The sequence below is a fragment of the Convolutriloba macropyga genome, chromosome 1, assembly GCF_964194025.1.
Source record: "Convolutriloba macropyga chromosome 1, txConMacr16.3, whole genome shotgun sequence".
Lineage (NCBI taxonomy): Eukaryota > Metazoa > Xenacoelomorpha > Acoela > Convolutidae > Convolutriloba > Convolutriloba macropyga.
Genome location: NC_134468.1, coordinates 85,208,347 through 85,230,390, shown reverse-complemented (window position 1 = coordinate 85,230,390; position 22,044 = coordinate 85,208,347). Strand labels below are relative to the sequence as shown.

General features: G+C 37.4%; 1 protein-coding gene across 1 annotated transcript; it reads left to right on the top strand.

The window, feature by feature from the left end:
• The first annotated feature begins 616 nt into the window (after positions 1–616).
• On the top strand, positions 617–19,533 carry LOC142352363 (uncharacterized). The gene is made up of 9 exons (XM_075404853.1): positions 617–1,077; positions 1,949–2,136; positions 2,452–2,620; positions 7,252–7,341; positions 8,966–9,095; positions 9,797–9,952; positions 17,790–17,965; positions 18,290–18,358; positions 19,178–19,533. Exons 1-9 carry the CDS (start codon positions 697–699, stop codon positions 19,448–19,450), a joined length of 1,632 nt encoding a protein of 543 aa, XP_075260968.1. The 5' UTR covers positions 617–696; the 3' UTR covers positions 19,451–19,533.
• Positions 19,534–22,044: the final 2,511 nt, after the last annotated feature.

Below are 22,044 nucleotides of genomic sequence, written 5' to 3'. Positions count from 1 at the left end.
TTTAGAAGTTCAAAGAAAGTAAGTTTTCTGGAAGACAATATGGTAAAATAACATTTAAAGACAACCAGACAACGTTTAATTCCTATTTTATTCACTACTTTCAGCGACATTCTCAACTTTTATTGAATCAGTAGTTGAAAATCTTGGTATATTTTGTGAGCATAAAAATATTGAGCTCATTGGTGGCGACCGTATTGGCCGACAGGGCGTTTAGCCGATAACCAAAAATTGAAAAATTCAGCCGACAATTAACGTAAAATTAAATATTAAGTAGATCTACAGTATTTGAAGGCGAAGTTTCTCATCTCTATAAGATTTATGAAAAATATGTTTTTGAAATCTATTACTTTAATATCGTCCTGGTGAAATTCGAGGGCACAGTGATTGTAGCTGTGAATTTCCAAATGGGCAAATATCATTAGCTCCGTGTCAAGTTATGATGGGGCATTTTTTATTTATTTCACATTTGAATTGAAAATCTTTGTTCCGATTAACTTTAAATTTAAACTTTTATAATCCAAGTCAAGGAATCCATTCAATCTGTTAATCGCCTCATTGTTCAATCTGCGACTCAAAAATTTTCGTTCTTGGCGCAAAGTTTCGGTTGTAAATTGTTGTTCAATGATTGTACATGTGTTTAATTGCAGATCCAATGTTTTACCCTGATAGAGAACCCTAGACTGGCTTTCAATCCTCATGGAGGAATCAAACGCTGACAACCTGTCCTATTTGGGCACAGTTACCCTCACCCCCTACCACACCCAAACGATGCTACCCTGGATTCTGGCTGAAATGCAAAGTCGCAGTACTGAAGCCGGAGCTAAAATAGATTGCATGTTCTCATTTGACAAGACTTCCTTAAAAGCTATCTCGAAAGATGACGGGTCTTTGGTTTTATCACATCCAATATTGTCCATCTCAAGATTCGTCCATCCCAGAGCGAGGGATGCCAGAACGGTGCCTGGCAACACGACTGGAGGGAGCTCTAAGTTCCCATCTTTTGCCTACATTGAGAAAGACGTGAACAACCGGAACTCTTACAAGATCCACGCCTTTCAATGCTTTAACAAGTCACAAGTTAGTTATAATCAACCAACTTTATAATTAGCAGTATCTGAAGTAGTTGCTGGTATTGTAAACATTTTTGCAAATTTTGAAGCCATTTGATCAGCAAAAGGTCAACATTTTTATTGGTTATGTTATGCGAGTTCATTCATTATCAGTAAGTGGTGCGTTTAAGTGTCCTCAAAACAAATTTGTTATTTTCTGAACTGAATTTGAAAAATAATTAACCAAAACAGCTCGATAATTGCCTGCAGTTGTCTTAGCTGCAAAGTTATTTTCATGCGGCTGATAACTCGCATGCGAAAGCTAAATGAAATTATGATTTTTTTATCTTCCATCAGGTAGGTGTTGAAAGATTGATATCTGCCTATAAATCAACACCTCACTAAATGGTTTATTTGTTGACTAATCTTGATATCATTTTTAGTGTTCATTTGTAGTTTCATGAAAGTTTTTTCATTACTGCAAAAAAAATCGCAGGGCTATTTTTGATTGTTTTGATGTATTTTTCTGATGCGACCCTTTTAGCTTTTTGCCCTTCTCTTTCGGTTGAAGTATGCGCGTTGTGGCTAGTTGCTATTTTTGTGGCTAGTTTTTTTCAAGATGCGTGACCTTGATCAGGTCGTTAAAAGTTGGACAAGTAGAAATTTTTAACGAACATCTATATAGAGAATGGTTGGAAGTCTTTTTTCTTCCTCTTTGTTTAAACAATTAGAAAAATCCCAATTTTCTTCCAAAATTAGTGCAAAAAATGGGGTCGCCGTGTTCAGAAAAAATGCAACCATTGGCTGTTTTGCATGTTCAGTCGCATGAACATCATTTTAGTTCAGTTTTTTTTTAACAAAAAAGACCTGATTGAAATAACGAATCTGTATTTGTGTAGATTGAATCTTACGTGAAACTGTTGAACGGTGCTCTGGAAGATGCTCTAAAACGCAAGTCGGAATTGGAGATCTCTGGGCACGACTTCCACTCAGCTCTCAACAGCAGTGTGTTCAGACTTGTGGCTGTCGGTCCTGTCAACACAAAAACCCTCACTTCACTCAATGTTGATGAAATTATTACTAGCAGGTTTGTGTCCTTGGAACGTGAAATTTCCCCTACCCCCACCGCCACCCCACCTCCCTCTGGAAACTAACCATTTATCAGGGCTAAATTTACAGCCTTATAATGGTACATTCTAATTGTAATGAGTAGCGCCTCTTAATTAGCCTACACAAGCCTTTCTAGAGCAGAAACGCGCATTTGCATTAGTTATAAATGTTAATTAAATAAAAAAAAATTGACTTAAATTGAGCATTGATGACTTGGGATTTTTTGGCATAAATTTTAGCTGTTAGCGATATGTCCTGTCATTTTGTCAAATATCCATTTGTATGGTTTTAGTGCTCCGAATGGCCCCAAGAATTTCGCCATTCTGACACACCTGCACATGAAGAATGTGATTTCCTACATCAGAACTGGCTCTGAACACTTCTACATTGTGAGCGATAACAAGACTGCAAAGCAGTCAGTCATTGCTAGGAGGTACATCGACATCACTGGATGCTCTCTGGTTCGTATATGTCATGAGATTATTTCTGGAATAAATTGGCTTTTACAGTTTTTAGGAAGGTTATGGAGGTAACATTGACTGCTTAAAATCATTAGCGGTTGATATTTAAGACACGAACATAAAGTTCTGCCAATTAGGAATAAATCATACATTTTTGTCCGACGATAATTGTTTATTATAGCTGCGAAGCTGTAAGCTGATCGAAGCTATATTGCGGTGCTCTTGGTTTTTTTTACAATTCAAAGAGTTTGAATTGTATTGGGGCGTTGTCTTTTTTTTAAGATCTGTTCACACATTTTAATGATTTTTGAAGTCAAATTGGAGTAGTGATTTTGGCCACGCCGAAACAGGAAATGGAGCGAAAAAGCGAGTTGTTTTGCGGCGTGAAATTTTTTCGCTCTAATTTTAAAATAGAGTGAGAAAACGGTGTTTGAACCAAAAATTCGCTTTCTCGCTAGTGGTTTTTTGTTCACATGCGGCAATTTCACTTTGTTTTTCACTGTTTTTTCAATTTTTTGGATCGGATTTTTTTAAATGGTTTTCCAATCCATTCATAATTTATTCTAGGCATACATTTTTGTTAGAATCAAATTTACATTTCTCGCTATTGGTTTTTTGTTCTCGCTAGTGGCATTTTGACATTGATTTTCTGTTTTTTTGTTTCTTGATCTGATTTTTTAAAAAATGGTTTTCTCAATTCACTCATAGTCCGTTCTAGGTCTAGTTTTTTGTTTGGTCAATGAAAATTCTTTGAATTGTACGTCAGGACTTGTCCTGCTATGTTTTTTTGTTTCGTCGTCTGACGCTCTTTTTCGTTTTATATTTGTTCACAAAGCAAAGCTGAAAATGTCAAATTTTCTGAATGACTTCTTCCTCTCACTAACGGCGTTTGCGCGCGTTTCGTCATTTCTCACTCTCTTTAGCAAAAGTTTTTCGCGTGATTAGATTTTGATCACAAGTGACTTACCTCACTCAATAAAATGACATTTGCACTTTAAAAGTTTAATTTGAATTTGTTTAAGGTCAAAGGAACTCATATGTGCAGTGAAGGTCCCTAGTAAAAGGCTTCTGCGGAATGAATTTTAACAAGCTTTATTAATTTATCGCTGAATGTTTTTTACCTAGCTTTTTGAGTGGCGTCGATTTTTTTTCAATTTAGATCTGTCTCTGCTTCTATCTCTATTGTACGGCACGCAGGTCTATTCTTTCGCAGCTATTCCGGCAATCTGCCGGCTATGTTAAGTTGTTTATATTGCTACAATATTTTGCAAAAAAAAATCTGTAACATTAGAAGGATACTTCTTCGAGTTGATAGTTGTATTTTTTGCTGTTTTGTAGGTACTAATAGATCTGTAAAATTTCATACATTTCCGTGCTCTACACTTTGTATCCACCAGATAGTTATTGTCCAGAAATGCAACATGTGAAAAAATATAACTGTCTATTCAGCTGCACGATTTATTATTCTGTTCATTTCACAGATATCAGTGCGAATGAAGTCTTCCAGATTTTTTTTCAAATTTGAACAGTTTTTCATTTTTGAGATGTTGAGGTTTATTTGCAGTTTGTTTTCACATTTTTTTTTCAAATTCGAATTTTACAATGAAATATATCTGCAATACCTCCTTTTTAATCGAAAATAAATAAAAGGCCGCGGTTTTTCTTCTGACCCGCTTTAGTAGCCTGAACAAAAAAGCCCATTTGAGTATATAGTTCCTCCATATACTCAATTGGGTTTTTTGTTCAGTCAATTTTGGCCGATCGATATAATCATCGTAGAAAGTTGTGAGTGGTATCATTAGAAAGCCCGTACAGTGTAGAATATGGAATTAAAAAGATTTTTTATTTTCGTTTTTTACAGGGAGTTATCTAGGTTTAAAGTTTTGTGAATAGTAGACAATATTCTGTTGTTTTTCTTCACATTTTCCGTATTTTTGACCAAGATTTCGTCAATTTTGCTAAAATATGTTAACATTCTTAATGGTAGTGTTATTTATTTTATCTTCAGGGATAGAGTAGGGTTGCAGAATTTTTCGATTTGAGTTTGTTGGCTAGAATTTATGCTAATTTTTTCAAAATTCAGACTTCCCATCAAAAATGGGACCAAATATACTTTTTAGCCCACTTTCCTTTAAATTTACTGGAAGTGGGCACCTTAAAACTGCGGTCATAATCTTTTTTTGGGTTCTTTTTGTTGGCATTTCTATGTAGTCATTTTATAAGGGTGTACGTTGATCTTCAGATGAGACGCAAATGATGATTTACAGTCCTTGCAGGTAACATCTTATAATTATTGTGACTTGAACACTGTTGTTGCAAAATTATTGTGAAGTTGTGGCTTCTACCTGTATTTGCTTTTAGTATGTCGTCTCGTTACTTAGTCCCATTAATGACACGTGCAATTGGCTTCCTGAGGTGTTGCAATCTATTCCATCTCATTTTTGAGCTTCGCCATTTTTTAAATCGTTTTGCGGTCGATTTGTAGCTTAGTCTGTTTAAATACAGGTCAGAACCAGTTTCCAGTGAGCTATTTATTAAGACATGGAGTTAATATAAACAGCGAGTTTTGATCGTAATTAATTTTTGTTAATTGATTTTTATTATATTTTCTAATAGTCCTATTAACAACAAGTACCATCGGCCCTCTAGGGTGGCTTTATTGTATTCCATTAGTGATATATCGAACGATATGCATGTTTTTGTAAGGTTTCGATCTCTTCATCATTTGGTGGCCGATAAGGTTGAGGACATTATGTCGGAACATTATGTGCGTACGCACATCACCGAGCCTACTTGCTTCATTTATATTGTTTTATCCCTTTGAGAAAATTATATTTTGTTAATTTCTGAAAATGAAATAACGTCTCTCTATAAGCTAGCGTAATTTTTAGGGATGTTTTTTACGTTATGCACCCCCCCCCCCCCCATTACAGAGCAGGTGTCATTACATAGTAAATCATTATGTAGAAATGGACAAACGGAGAAGATCCATTTTTAGTACAATGTCTGGAACACAAAATTATTCAGTTCTGGAGTAACAGAAGGTAGTAAATCATTTGATCGTTTTTGGCAATTCTACTTCTGAGGAAACCTTTCGAACGTTTTCCTCGCAGAAGTTTGCGATTCGATTGTGAATTGTAAATTTATTTCATCTTGACGTGTTCTCTGACAAAAAAGTTTTACCTAAATATTAGTTCATTTTCAATCAATATACTTTCAATCTTTGGACTTACTATGGATTTTTAGAAAAATACTTCTTGAAAACCTCTAGTTAATAACTGCGATACCCACAGCTGAGTGGAGTTACTATTGGCCTTCTCTTGGTCTTACAATTTGTCCTCAACATGGTAGCACCCTATCACTTCAAATCAGCTTTTGCTCATTCGATCATGCAATTTGTTTTACTGAGTTGTGTGCGTGACGTCATTTTCTCAACTATTGGAACAATTTTTTTTTAAATAGCATCATCCTTTTTTGGTCACAGGTCTCTTAATTCTCTCAAAATGAGTTTTCCTCTCACAAATTGATTTTGCTAACCCTAATCGGAGGCTTCGAAATCAATTGTGTACGTCTTAATCTAATGGATGGTTTTTCGAGGACACCTTTACAGTACATAAGTCTAATTCAATTACGGACAGTACTGCCCACAGGTTCATTGGAGTCTTCTTGTTTCTATTTTGCAAATGATGTATGCTCTAAATTTTTCAAAAAATATAATGTTGACGGCAGAATTTGTAGTCAGTTGAGCACGTGTCCTGTTTCAATCTTTCCCACTCAATATAGCGCTTGTATATCAGCGTTTATATTGACGTAGATTAATTTTTATTTTTAATACAATTTCCCTTCCTAAAAAACAGAAATTTATTCGACATGATAAATTTGAGTACTTGAAGCGAATACACGTTGCCTAGTCTTTTGTGTAGGAACCTGATCGAAAGACATTTGACGTTGTCGGTGGTCGCCGTATTGGCCGACAAGGCGTTTAGTCGAAAACCAAAAAATGAGAAATTTAACCGAAAATTTAAGTAAAATGAGCAATAAAACTTATTATAAAGCTGTGATTGGCCAATTTAAAACGCTATTTCGTAAGCGGACAAATATACCGCAGTTTGTTCATCAACTAATGTAACGAAGGTCTAGCCGTCGTCGGACCGGACCGTATTTTACCGCATCTGGCCATGCTTAGCGAGCCATGGCCATGCCTCAGCGGCCCGTGGGACTTGATATGAATCTATCACAACCGAACTACTGATTTATTGACCAATTATGATCTTCTATTACCAATTATGAAAAAACTGTCGGCTAAATTTCTCATTTTTTTCCTTGTCGGCTAAATGCGCTGTCGGCCAATTTTCATAGCACCGACGTTGTTCGTAATGAACCTGGGTGGATTTACTCAAATATTTGTCAAATCAATGTATTGAAACATGATCGGGGTAACCACGTGTTTGAACAGTATCATCACGCTGCTATTATGTCAATTTTGGCTGTCTAGGCGTTTCGTTGGTAGTTATCCCTGCTCAGTTTACATACTAGTCTAAATCATTTATTCCGTCTGAAGATTTATTCGAAAGTGGGCACGAGCTATGTGTAAACGGAACTCTTTCGAAGTTGAGCGATTGTTATTTCAGGGTAAGACACACTGTGACGCTTTGGCCATTGTGTGTCGGGAGAACAATTACTCTGTCTGTTACTGTCTGCAAAGTGATGACTCCGAAATTGTAAGTTTTTAACGGAATTGTTTTTAATTGCTCTTGAACGAAGTTCATAGCAATTATTGTAAACGTGTGTGTCTTTTTTAATGCAAAATTTTTGCTTGACGGTTTTGACTTTTCGAGTGACTTTTACCCCCTTGACTTTTTGCGTTTCGCGTGATCTAAAATTCCCTCTCAATCACAATTTCAAGCAGCTGAACTCAATTGGCGGTAATTTAATACTAAAAGTCAAATGAAAAGTGCGCCGAAACTGGTGCCGTTTTTCACTTTGTCTTAATAGTGGTATATGTTAACCTCTAATGTGGTTATTTGAAGCCCACTATTGAACTTCTTAGTCCCATTTAGACCCCCCCCCCCGACTGAAGCAGGCTGCAATTGATTAGAGCTCCCACTAGTCGTTCGAGAGCAATTCTTCCGACGTTTAGTTGGTTATGTTTTTGTTTGTTTGGTTGTTGGCACCCACCCGTCTTTAAAATCTTTCTATCCTGGCTTCTAATGGCACTTAGCAAGAATTGGTTAACCTCATAAAGCTCACGCGCCACCTCATAAAGCTTTGAAAATTGTGTAAAAACGATGTTGATGGCAAAGAATAACTGCGGATGAAAATTTTTCTGTGCTAAGTTTGTCGATCTCAGTGTCCGTGTTTCGCTTGGAAGCAAATGACACGTTCTTTTCGTGAATCGATATATGTAGACCAATCAAGTGAACTATTTGTCAAACTTCTCACGTACCAAGATCAACCTCAGAACCAATTTGGCGCTAAATCCTTTTGCTGCTTAGGGTTTTGAAATCTTGTATTTAGAACTGGTCTGGTCGGTTTTAATCGAAACTTGGTACACCTTGATAAGACATGCATGATCTTGACATCTCTTGCAAAACTTAAAACATCTTGTCAAGAACTGGAAAGACAAATTTTGGATCTATTCTGTTTCAGCCCCCCCCCCCCCCGGAGTGGCTTTGTTCTAGGAAGTGACTTTTCTTTGTTGCCAATTTTGTTAGGCCTCACGTGCGCAACCATGTCATCGTTATTTATTTTACGCGGGTGTATTTCTGCATCATGATATGGTTCAACCCAATTGTCGCGAGCTGTCATATCTGAGGACAGTGTGATGGTGAATACTGTCTCCATAGTGACCTTCATACGGTCATCGCTAAAATGCAGCTGAGTTAGAATAGCAGGATCTATTCTGTTTCCTGCCCCCCCAGTGTTTTTTGCGCCCCCCAGATACAAATTATATGTTATTATATAGCACATTACCATGTAAAAATATAGCATGTGCGCCTGGGGGGCGAAAAAAATATGGGCCCACTAAGCTGGGGGGGGGGGGGGGGGGACAGAATAGATCCCAAATTTTCATGGTAAATCTTTCATGGTAAAAAATATGGGCCCACTAAGCTGGGGGGGGGGGACAGAATAGATCCCAAATTTTCATGGTAAATCTTGACAAGATTTAATCAAGCTAAACCAAGAAAATTTCTCGTCAGCTCTTGACAATTTTTTATCATTTCCAATTGCTGTTCTGTGTATCTCGTCACAAGAAAAGGAAACCAAAACTTAATATTTAGTATAGATATGAGCTATATAGCCATGTGTGTTTCTCATCTGTTTGTTTGTTTGTTTGTGTTGTAGACATTTATGATGAGTCAGAAGGTGCAGGAGTTGGTGAAACAGAGCATCAAACAGTTCCAACTCAGTCGACCCAAAACATGCGACACTTGCCCCATGAATATCCTTCACGAACTGTGTCGACAACTTGAAAGTCAGTCACCCATTATTTCTATCATAGTATCAAAGAAGTATAGTATAAAAGAGCATCGAATTTCCTTTCAAAAAAAGCTCCTCGCAAGCTATGTTTATAACAGCTGTCTTGGGTTGGACCTCTTTGTAGTATATTTTTCCGGTTGTCGTGATTGACAATTACAAGAATTTCGATTTTAACTATGGCAAATCTTTTAGTAAACGGTAAATAAATTACCGTCATCACGTCAAAACGACTAATATTGAGTAAACTGTTACGAACTTTTGATTACGACTAATGCTATTTTCAGCAGCTCAAATGTTGTTCTTTAAGATTTAACCGTTTATTTTCCGATGCTCATCAGTTTTAATCAAGTCTTTAGTTTCAATTTTCTGACCTTGGTCAGTTATGTTGATGTTTTCTCTCGTCGAAAAAATGATGCGATTAATGTTCTGCTTTGAAAACTAATATGGGTTCATTCGTTGATGTCAAGAATAGGAAGACGGAAGTTTGTATATTCTGAGAGCCTATAATAGTTTTGACAAGTATTAATTGCGTCTCTTAAAAGTTCACTTAATCAGGATTATTTTGCTCAGGATTGTCGAATTTGTGATAGGAAACGCTGAAACACTAGAAAAGATTGATCAATTTTAGTTGTGTAATCAACTATCATTTTGGTGTCAAATTGTTGTAACTCGAGTGTTAGTTTGTTTGTTTTGTAGAGCTGGACGACACTTCAATCAACAGTGCAATACGAACTAAGTTCCAGTCATTACTGTCCGACTTCGCTCAACAGCAGAGTCAGTTCAACACTAACAACCACGACCATAGTCCAACTATGGAACCCCTCCAACAATGGATCAATCAAGCAGGAGGAGGTAAGAGGGACACGCTAAAATGCTAACCAAAATAAATAAATGTTTTCCTTGACATGCAGCTAATTTTTTTTCAGCTGCGATGTGTAGCTTTTTTGGGGGTGATCGTGTTTTTTTGAAATTGATGAATTTTGAAATCAAAGGATTTGTATTGTATTGGTGCTCTGTCTTTCTCCGAATCAGTGTAGTGAAGGATTGTCTCGTGAGACTCGTGAAAAACGTGTTATTACTGAACAAATTGGGGGTGAGATTTTAGGCCAAAAGCTCCATTAACTGCGACCTATTTTTCTAGCCATTAAGTAAAATTTTTGAACTCAATTTTTGTGGACACTCGAATACTTGCTTCAAATTGATTTCGAAGTACTGCTTTTAGTTTTTTCTGCTGCTCGTACCAATTAAAACATTGAAAGGCGTTACTCCAATATCCACTTGAGCCTACGAAGTACTCGAGTGTCCTTAACAGTTGTCATCTCATGTTACAAAACAGTCAGCGTTTTTTTTTTCAAAAAAAATATTGGGCATTTGAAGCATTTCAGATTGGGACTGTCCACCAATTCTGGCAACATTCTTCTCGAACTATCTTAAACCCTCTAGCTAAAAAATCAATTATTATAAAAAAAGTTCACTATTTCCCATGTAATTGTGTCCAAACTCCTCGCCCGAATTTTATCGAGGGGTGTAATAGTCGGAAAAATGGTACTTTTGACACGTGTTTTAATAACCGTTCTCACATAAAGACAATCATTAGGGACAATTGAGAACTTGATAGCGTAAATTGCGATTTGGAGTAGTCTTTGTTTAATAGCCGCACAGCGATAGCTGGGGCTATTATTGGCCTTCTCTTGGTTTTTTACAATTCAAAGAATTTGAATTGTATTGGGGCGCTGTCCTTTTTTTTAAGATCTGTTCACACATTTTCATGATTTTTTAAGTCAAATTGGAGTAGTGATTTTGGTCACGCCGAAACAGGAAGTGGAGCGAAAAAGCGAGTGGTTTTGCGGCGTGAATTTTTTTTTTTGCTCTAATTTTAAAGTAGAGTAAGAATACGGCGTTTGAACAAAAATTCGGTTTCTCGGTAGTGGTTTTTTTGTTCACATGCGGCAATTTCACTCTGATTTTTACTGTTTTTTTGACTTTTTGGATCGGATTTTTTTCTAAATGGTTTTCCCAATTAATTCACAGCTCATTCTAGGCCTAGTTTTTTGTTTGAATTGAATTTTCATTTCTCGCTAGTGGTTTTTTGGTCACATGCGGCATTTAGACATTGATTTTCTGTTTTTTTCTTATTTTTTGATCTGATTTTTTTATAATGGTGTTCTCATTTCACTCATAGTCCATTCTTGGTCTAGTTTTTCTGTTTAGTCAATGAAAATTCTTTGAATTGTACGTCAGGACTTGTTGTGCTATGTTTTTTTTTATTTCGTCGTCATGTTTTTTGTTACGACCATATGACGTCACAGCCACTTTTTGTTCATTAGTTCATGCAACTTCAACTGAATTGCACGTGTGACGCCATTTTTCGCTCTTAGTGGAGCGAGTTTTTTTTTCATGCGCGGGATTAAATTTTTGGTCACACTTGACTTACCTCACTCTCAAAAATGACTTCCTCAATTTGAAATTGACTTTTATTTACTAATTCAAAGAGATAAGGTCAAATGGGTGTGTGTCACTCTAAATTAAGGTGATTTGAGATCAGCTAATAGAAGCAGCAATAACTTATACAGATTTTTAATCAAAATATAACAGATCAGCCTTCAATGAAAAGACGATTTTTTTGGTCTGTCTTTTTTACTGTTTTTTTAGACTGCCAATCTACGAATCTATTGCGGCTATTTTCTGGCAATCTGCCAGTTATGTTTTAGTTGGTCTTCGACTAATTTCAGACAACGTTGGCAGAATATTTTCGCCTGTGACTGCACAAAACAAAAGAGTGATAAAAGTTTTTCTTCATGCCGCAAGTTTTGGGCGGGCGCAAAATTGAAAATTGAATTTTTTTTCAATTTTCCCTATCTAAAGAGATCTTATTGGCCTTGCAGTGCCGGGTTATATTGGTCAATTTATTGGCTCCATCTTCTTGCTAGCGTTTTCTAACTTTTTTGATAACGGTTTTTCGAAATGTTGAAGTGAATTTTGCTAATCATGCCTTCATTTGTAGTTCTATTGTCACTTTTTTCGGCCATTAGAGCTAGTAAAAGGTTATTTTATGACAATTTTTATACGCTTTGGTGAAGGATTTTGGCGTGCAGTTTTGAGGTTCTCTTACTTTGACGTCACTAACTCAAAGATCTGTTTCTTGCCAATTTCTTCAGTTTTCGCCTCTTTTTGCTTGATTTCCACAAGGTTTTTGTATTGTGTACTTATTCTAGGGATGCGTAGAGTCAATATTTTTCTTTAGTTTTGTTTTTTAATGATTCTTAAAACACTAAATCTTGGAAATTTAAATTTTTCTAATTAGTTTTTTATTCATTTTTGCTTATACATGGTCTGGGCTTTTGTTGACTCTCTTAGTTTGATGTTGCTGAAAATTGGTAATTGTCAGGTCGTTAGTTAGTCCATTTATTTGGGTTGTAATTGAGGACTTAACCTGCTATGTTTTAAAATTCGCTTTACGTTTTTATCAGGTTTTCGGTTTTATACATGTCAAAGTTAGAGTAACTTTTCGAAAAGTTTTTTTTCTCTACGTTGCGCAGCCTTTGGTTGTTCTTGTGATGCAATGAAAGATTTTGCAATCTGTTCCGTGTTTTCAGTTTTTCATTCAGTTTTTTGCTTTTGCTGCGAAAATTTCTTGATTTAGTAAAGGGGTTGTGTTCAGTTGCCTTGCTTAGAATTTGCCAAAAATTGGCCTTTTGAGAAGTCACATATTGATGGAAGGTCTAAAACCATTGATAACTACTTCTACGCATTATTTCACCAATACTGCAATCAATTGACAATTAACTTGGTTAACAGGATATTGTCATCAACACAACAGATTACCAGTTTATTTAATCTAATATCAGCAGTCAGATTCTTTTCTTCACAAGAAATAGGCCTCCTACAATATGATTTTGTTCTCCACACTTAGATCAGGTAAGAACGAAAACATGTGATCTTAGACATTAATTTAGCTAGAGGGCTTTCTTCTGGATACGTAATGTAGTTTTTCGGATTGATGACCTTTTCAAATTGAGCCCAATTGAAGTTGTTCGCTCCATCGTCAATTTGATTTTAGGTTGATGCCCCCACTCATTGGGTGACAAAACGTCAGAGCGCTAATAATTTGCGTTAAAATTTGTTGTCCTTGCTGATTGGGTGACTTATAAAATGGATTTTTGAATCCATGCCAGTACAAGTACGCTGCCCTCTCAAGTTTTGTGATAAATATTTGATAACTTTTATCCGATTACAACTGGAGCGTCAAAATACTTCATGTATAAAGGCTCCATCTGCATAGCGATACGATCTCCATTTAGATCTAGTTCCTCTGATGCACAGATTTGCAGCCCTTAAGATGGCAAAATTCAATCTCAGTTTGACCTAGTTCATGATAATGCTGCAGGGTTTGTCCCACTTAGAAGCGAGTCTGTCCGCCGGTCTTCTGAGAAAAATTTTGCTTTCTCTGGGCATCATGCCGTCAGCAATCAAAATTAACGGAGTAAAAGCTATATGCTTTTCCTGGCAGGCCTCGGAGTATTTTCTCTTTTCGTCAGCGCAGCTTTCCACCACATCCTCTGGATTTCTGTTGCTGTAAGATTTTGCCTCAGTGTCCGTGACACGAATATCAAACGAGGCAGATTCTTGCGGGCTCCAGACACCTCTTATGAGGAGATCGGCTCTTAACGCTTTCTGATTCTCTGAATGTTCACGAATTACTGGTTCTTTTTGAGTGTAAGTCCATGCAAGGCACGATAAGTCTCCCAATAAATCTCTAATTTCATTATGCCTTTGTGCAATCAGGACTCCTTTTTTGCAGATTAGGGCATGCTGAAGATGGAAATCTTCACCACAGCCGTCACATTTCACAGGGAGATTTGTTAGGGGTAAACCGTATCTTAGCGCCATGGAATCCTGGAATTCATCCTTCGACAAAACAAAATTGTCTCTCTCTGACACTTTTGCTGTTAAACAACAAGAGTTTCCCGTTTTGAAATTCCGCTCCATTCTTTTTCTCTCTGATGTGGATGCTTGTTCTAACAAACCCTTATATGTGCTACTCTGCTGGGACTCATTTTCCAGCTGAAAAATTGGTTTGCTGCTGCGAACGTGAGTTTTGTGTTCGTCGATGTCAATGTCGTTCCATTCAAAATAGAATCCGAAATCAGTGAAGATGTTTTCTTGGACATTTCAGACTGCTCACTCGCTCTTACCACTGGGTCTGGAATACCTAATCCTCCATTCTTAGCAGACAAACTGAACAGGCTACGTTGAGGTTTACTCACATTATAATTGTTAGTTTTGGTTGATATGAACTGGTTTTTTATTGAATCTTTTAGTGGTTTCAAAAATTCATCGCAACCTGGGACAACTCTCAGAAAATTCCATTCGGCCTGGACTGATTTAGTAAACACCGAGAAACTCTCATGAGGGCAGAAATTGGCTGCAGCGCTCAAAAGTTGAATCTTAGCCTGCCATTTTTTTTACTTTTTCGTGAACAAATTCTTTCATGGTAGTTTCATCGCCAATGAAGCCTCCAAGATAACGTTTTCCAGTTACAATTTTCAAACCGCTTTGCTCAAAGCAACGCTTGGCTTCATCAACGCGGTCGGGATGAACAATAAGGATGCTCTTTTTTTGGCTTAGGGTAGTATCCATACTTCGGCCCCTCATCAACTACTTGTTGCAGCCACTGTTTTAAGTCATCGAACTTTCCGCAAGCCGCGGCATCATCTGCATAAAAACTTTTCTTATGTTTCGTCGGGTTGTGCAATTTTTTGATTAAAGGCAATAGAGCAACACCATAAAACAGCATTGAAAGAGTGTCGCCTTGAGTTGTCCCTTTTTCGCTGCGGATAAACACGTCAGTATTGCTCAACACAAGTTTAGAGCTTTCTTGGTAACTATTGTACAGAAAAGTGGAAGCTCGGGACCAAAATGTTCTAGCGCTTAGAAGTGCGGAAGTTCTGTTCATAGAATTGAATGCATTTTTTGCATCAAGTAGCAACAGACCAAAACCATTGGAGGACTTTTTCTCAAACAACTCTCGAAGTCCATGAATCGATCCCTCAGTTCCACATGACACTCCACCCGCAAGTTTTTCTGATCCAAACGCATACGCCAAATTATCACCAGTTAAGTCCGCCATTGCTTTACCAAGTAATCTTCGCAAAGTTTCACCAATACCGATTGATCTGACTCCTGGTTGGTTATCTAATTCAATAAGTCGACATGAGAACAGGGCTTTGATTTTACGCCACGAAATGATTTCGTTTGCGATCAAATTACCTAGATGAGAAACTAAGTCTGTCTCTCAAGCTGGAGCTTTCGAGGCCAAACCTGATTAACGCATCAAACCAGTGGTTGGCGTCTGATCCTGAGGGTCCTGAACTACCGAAAAGTTTCCGGGCTTGTTTTTGAATTGTACTGCTTGTTATTTTCCATTTTTCTAGAGGAGGAAGTTCTGATATGTTGAATGTCTCTTCGAATAATGGTGAGGCTTTCGGGTGCTTTTCTTGCAGAATTTCGGCTACCGTTCTTCCGTCTATTAAATCAGAAGGCTTAAGAACACTCGTTTCGTTTTTATCTGCAAGGAACTTTGTTGCACTTTTGACGTTCCCTTCGTGAACCATTTTCGCAAACGCTCGGAGTTTCTCCTCGGGGCCACAGCTTTGCTCGAGAATTGAGTGCATCTCTTATATGACTGAACAAGAGATTGAAATTTTTCCACCGACCACTCCTTCATCCTATTTTCATTTGCTATTTCTACATCTTTGTTGTCTCTGTGGAGTATGAGAGCCGAAAAAACCAGAAGTCGCTCTGATGGAATGTTTGATTTCAGGAACATTTCAAGTTCGCAGTTTAGCATCTCGACATACTGTTTACCAATTTTTCCCGTCGGCAATCTGTAAAATTTACATCTGCGTGTGCAAACAGTATTCCATCTATCTTCCCAAAGCACTTCGTTCTCATGAGGCACGCTGTAATTTGTGTTTTTGAGTGGAAATATTTCTTTCATCAAAGATTGTTTCTCTGCATTTGATAAAATATTATTTGCATGAATATTGTCACCTAGATTAAGCCTCGCTAAATCTTGTGTTAAACCACTAAAAGACTCAAATCTAAATTGCGCGGGATTCTCAAACGCGTTTTGTATCAAGTCGTTTACCTCATCGGTCATAACTGTATGCTGCTTGAGTTTTTCTACCAATTGCAGATAAATCCAAACTGAATAAGAGTCAAAAGTGGTGTCATATTTTCTATTCCAATTCACATAATGGACTCTTGGTCGATTGTTTTCGTGGCCAATAACTCTTGTTTTGTATATGTTTTTATCGTGACCAGGAATCCAGATTTCAGTGTTCTTATGGACGAAATACTCATCGTGTTTTTCTTGGTTTTCACTATCATTGAACTCGGAGGATTCAAAACCTGTCTGGATCTCTTCTGTTGTATCAAGCTGATTAGCTTGCTCAGAACTCAGTGCTTTTTGCATTGTAAACAATAATTGGACGCAAAAACAGTGAATAAATAAGCGATTTCCGGTTTCAATCCAATTTGACTGGGTGTTCGTTCATTTATCTCGATTCGTGTCTATCGTGAAACAATAATCTCTGCCCCAGAAAATTTGGGGGGGACAGCCACAACAGGAAGCTTACTTGGGGGGTGGGGGATGGGACAAAAGTCGTGACTCCTGACGAATGAAGTCTATGGCAACCGCTGCAACCAATACGTAAAAAGTATTAGAAAAGGAAGGGTCTCACCGGAGAACTGATATCAGGATCTTCGTCTAGCCCCAAAAAGATTCCACATGCACTCCACGAATAAATAATCAGGACGCAAAAACAGAGGGGGGGGGCAAAAAGTATTTATATCGAGCTCAATATTCGATTATTTTCTCCTTTTAGCTGCTTAATTTGCTTAACAACCTAACAACGCACGTGCACAATTTTTTTTCAATACTGCCTCATGGATTAGTGTCGGGCTTCGTTTCAACTCAGCTTCATCGTCTCAACTCTCCCCGGCACTTATCAATACTTTCACGCAAAAGTAGTCCTCGAACTATTACAATTAATTGATGCATCGTTTCGCCGAATCTTAAAATCAAATTTAAAATTTTAATAATAACAGTCCGTCACTTTATCTGTTGCTTTATTCAAAGACAATGGAATCCAGGGGAGTTAGTCGCGGCTATTTGCCGACAGTCTATTGGTTGTGTTTTGCAAGTTTTGCTAAGAAAAATCTAACTGAAGTTAAGTAAGTTGTTCCGAGTTTTGTAGATGTGAGTTTGTTAAATTGTATTTTGGCTTCTGTCTGTTGCAGCCGAACAAGTTTTGGTCAGTGCAGAAATAAAATCTGTGGGGCCTTTTTGCCTGCTTGAACTTTTAAACGCCTCGTTCTTAAATGAGATCGATCCTTCTTGACCCATATTTTCTGAACCCATCACACCTATTTTGTACTGTACTGGTCATATTAAAAAATGGATCTATTGTTTTGCCCCCCCCCAGTGTTTTAACCCCCAGTGTTGTTCTATAGCACGTTACTATGTAAAAAAAATAGCACGTGCGCCCGGGGGGGTGTAAAGCATGCAAGCCCACTAAGCTGGGGGCCAAAACAGAATAGATCCTAAAAAATGGTTACCAAGGGGGCGCCTTCTATAATTTTTAAGCATCATCAATGATAATCGTCACGCACCATGTCTGTTAAGGTCGAAGATCGTCAATCGCTACTGAGAACGGAAGTATGATGGCATTACTACGTCAACATTTTGAGGCACTGCAGCAAATGCATCAACACGTAACAGGCACTGACTTGAAAGGCGGATTTTTCGGAAATTTCAACAAAGCCAAACAAGCGGTCAAAGGATCTATTAGCCAAATTCAGGTAATTAATTTTGCGCTCAAAGTTTTAATAGTGGCGTATATTTTCTATGTATGTACAGGGCTTTCGAAAAGTAAAAATTTTCCGAAAATAAAACTTTATTGTCAGCACAAACTCATTTTCAATTTGAAGTTTTGCGAAATTGGAAATGGACTATATCGTCTTTCTGAACTTATTTTAATAGTTATTTTTGGTAAAAACTCGAGTATATTTTGGTTATTTCGTCACATTGTGATTTTTGACGTTTGGTTAAATGGTCCTGTCACCCATTTGAGAATACAAACATGGACATAATTTGAAAGTTTGACTTTGATGTGTTTGTTTTAGGCAGCCAAAGATGAAATTATAGACGAGGCTACCAAAAACAGCACGTCAATATTCACCTTGCCCCAAAAGGTCGGTGATTATTTGTTAGTAGTACTGTGATGCTAAGATTCAATGTAATTGAAATAGCGAAATTCTTAGATCTTTGGCGTGTATATTGTTCCGAAAATGTAAGCGAATTGTACATTTTGAAGTGATTATTTTGTCGATCAGTGAGCCAGATGGTTATTACGCCGTTATATCTATGTCACTGGTTATACTGTAAACGTAGGGTGTGATTCGAAACAGAGCAACGGCATTCAACTTAACTTCAAAATTCTCGTATTTCTAAAAAAAATCGCATTTCTAAAAAATTCTCGTATTTCTTGTTTTTAACGAATCATTGTTATTATCGCCAGTTCAGTTCAAACTGTTGCCGGAATCAGGCTAGCTGCTTCACTTTTACTTTCGTTCTTAAATTTTCCCTCCGTGATTCATGACTTGCGGTTGAAAAGACTGAGCTCTCTGGAACTTCTATTGGCTGTCCCACCTCAATTTTAACAAAAAAATTGTTTCCCTTTTCAATTTGTTTCCATTAACGTGTGTGAACAAACTAATGCGTTTTTTCTCACTGATAATGTCATGTATAAGAAGAAGGTATTGGGAAATTATCGGTGAAAAATGGTTTGTTCGTTGTTGAATTAGTTTGTTCATACTTGTTAACGTTGATCACACACACTATCCACAACAACAAACTTATAGATACTGCCACAATAGGGGTGGGGAAAATATTAAATAAAGAGAGTCGTGATTAAGCGGAGGTGGGGGGGGGGGGGGGGGGTGTATGAAAAGCCAGTTTAGCCATCTAACCAGTTTATCAAAAACCAGTTTAAAAATCTAGCATTTTACTAGGCAGTTACTAATGGTGGAACTAACAAGGGAGGTTCCAATATTCTACACTTGGGAATCGAACACAACTTGAAGATCTTAGCTGGTCGGATGAAAGGTCACCACCACACCTCTCCTACCATTCCTTCAGACCCAATCGAAGAGCTGATCTCTCGCAAGGAAAGAGAAAGACAAAGGCAACAACAAGATCCTGTTTTCCCAGGAATTCCCACCTGGAGGAAAGACATCTACACATTAGTCACAACTCCTATCAAGAAGTCAGCTGAAGGTTTGTAAAAATTTCCAGGCAAATTATGTGTTTTAACTGTTAGAAGGTTGAGAGAGAACGACCTAATGTACCTTTTGCTTATGATAAGCTTAACTTGAAACACGCACGTGCAATATTTAAAATCCCTGATCTCGGGAGTTCCAGATTCTACAACGTAGATTTTTTATTGCTGCGAAGCTGTAAGCTGAGCGTAGCTATATCGAGGGCTCTTTTTACCGTCGTCTGACGAGCATTTTTTGTTTCACATTTGTTCTAGATTATTCGGATCTATTCTCTGTTTCGCCCCCTCCCCCAGTGTTTTTTATGAAACAGAATAGATCCGATATTCTTTTTTGCGAAACAGAATAGATCCGATTACTCTTTCGCTTGATTTTTTGCATGGTTTTTTCACGCTTGATTTCCTGCTTTTTAATTGCTCTTGAACGAAGTTCATAGCAATTATTGTAATGGTGTGTGTCTTTTTTATAGCTGCGAAGCTGTAAGCTGAGCGAAGCTATATTGCGGTGCTCTTGGTTTTTTTTTGTTTCGTCGTCTGACGCTCTTTGACACAGCAGTGCTGAAAAAGTCAAATTTCACACAGCAAAGCTGAAAAATTCAAATTTTCTGAATGATTTCTTCCTCTCACTAACGGCATTTGCGCGCGTAACGTCATTTCTCACTCGCTTTAGCAAAAGTTTTTAGGTTATTTGCGTGATTAGATTTTGATCATACGTGACTTACCTCACTCAATAAAATGACTTTTGCACTTTAAAACTTAAGTTTAGTTTGAATTTGTTTAAGGTCAAAGGAACCCATCTGTGTAGTAAAGGTCCCCAATAAGAGGCTTCTGCGGAATGAATTTTAACAAGCTTTATTAATTTATCGCTGAAGTTTTTTACCTAGTTTTTTTAGCGGCGTCGATTTTTTTCAATTTAGATCTGTATCTGTTTCTATCTATTGTATGGCACGCAGGTCTATTCTTTCGCAGCTATTCCGGCAATCTGCCGGCTATGTTTATGCAAATTTTTCGCATGACAATTTTGCGCTTTTTCTAGAACATTCTTTGACTTCTCAAGTGACTTTTTCACGCTTTCGTTCTTCATTTTTGAGTAATCTCTATTGCTCTCACTCCGAAGTGAAGCTTGTTGCTAGTTTAAATTGGTTGCAGCACATCAAGAGTAGGGTGCTGATGGCGAAGTTGGAAGTGCCTTTGGTCACGGTTCGGGAGGTCAGTGGTTCGAATCCCGGCGGGGGAAAGGTTTTTGCACCCATGAAGAAAATTTGATCTAGGCTACAGCCCCTGAATTAAATTGCCTCGCCTGTCGTTCAAGAGCAATTCTTCCGACATTTGTCGGTTTATGTTTCTGTGATATAAATTGGCTGTTGCAATATAGGTATCGGAAAGAGAATAAGGCAACTGACTGATTGCCGGTAGATCACGGGTTTGAACCTCTTCGTGTCGAAAGTTTCTGCACCCGAAAAATTCTCGAGTACACAGGCCCGCTGCATTAAATTGCCCCGGTGGTCGTAACTAGATTTTTGATTATGCGTGACATACCTCTCAACGGCTATTATGTAGGCGATCTCCTAAAGAATTTGAATTGTATTGGGGCACTGTCTTTTAAGGACTGTTCACATATTTTCATGATTTTTTAAGTCATATTGGAGTAGTGATTTTGGTCACGCCGAAACAGGAAGTGGAACTAAAAGGCGAGTGGTTTTGCAGATTGAAATTTTTTCACTCTAATTTCAAAGTAGAGTAAAAATAATGATGTTTGAACAAAAATTCGCTTTCTCGCTTGTGGTTTTTTTTGTTCACATGCGGCAATTTCACTTTGATTTTTACTGTTTTTTTTCGATTTTTTGGATCTGATTTTTTTCTCAAGCGTTTTCCCAATCAATTCATAGTTCATTCTAGGTCTAGTTTTTGTTTAGTCAATGAAAAATTTTTGAATTGTACGTCAGGTCTTGTCCTGCTATGTTTTTTTTTAATTCGCTTTACCTTTTGATCACGTTTTTCGTTTTACACAAGTCACGTTTGACTTCTGACTTACTTCACTCACTGTTTCAACTGAATGGATTTTAAATTCTTTCACGCATTCAATTACGCAATGTGGCGAATACTGTCCTGCAAAGTGAAAAGATCAAAATCAAAAGAGACCGGATAAACCGATAAAGCACGGTCTTGAAGTCATTGAGAATTAGGTTATCAAAGTTCATTAGAGTGTTTGCTAGCTAGCATTGTTAACAAGCTTATGCCTTTTCAGTTTAGAAGCTGAATTAAGTATAGTTTTAGAATCCAACAAACTGCACGACAAATTAGAACTTTTTTGACACTGAAAAAAAAACAGAAAAAAATTTGGCCATTTTCTCTTTTTTTTTCTGTTTCAATCCCAATGTGCATCAAGCGCTTCAACGGCGGCTATTTTCCAGCAATCTGTCGGCTATGTTTTATGAGGCGCCGATAAATTTTTCAACTCATTGCTGTACATGGTTTTTCTGTATTCTACAGCAAGAAAGTCTAGTTCGCAGCTATTTCGACAATCTGACGAGTATGTTATACAGTGCCAGATATTAAAACAGCTGGCATTTTAAAACTAGCAACGTGCGAGTTTCAAGTAAG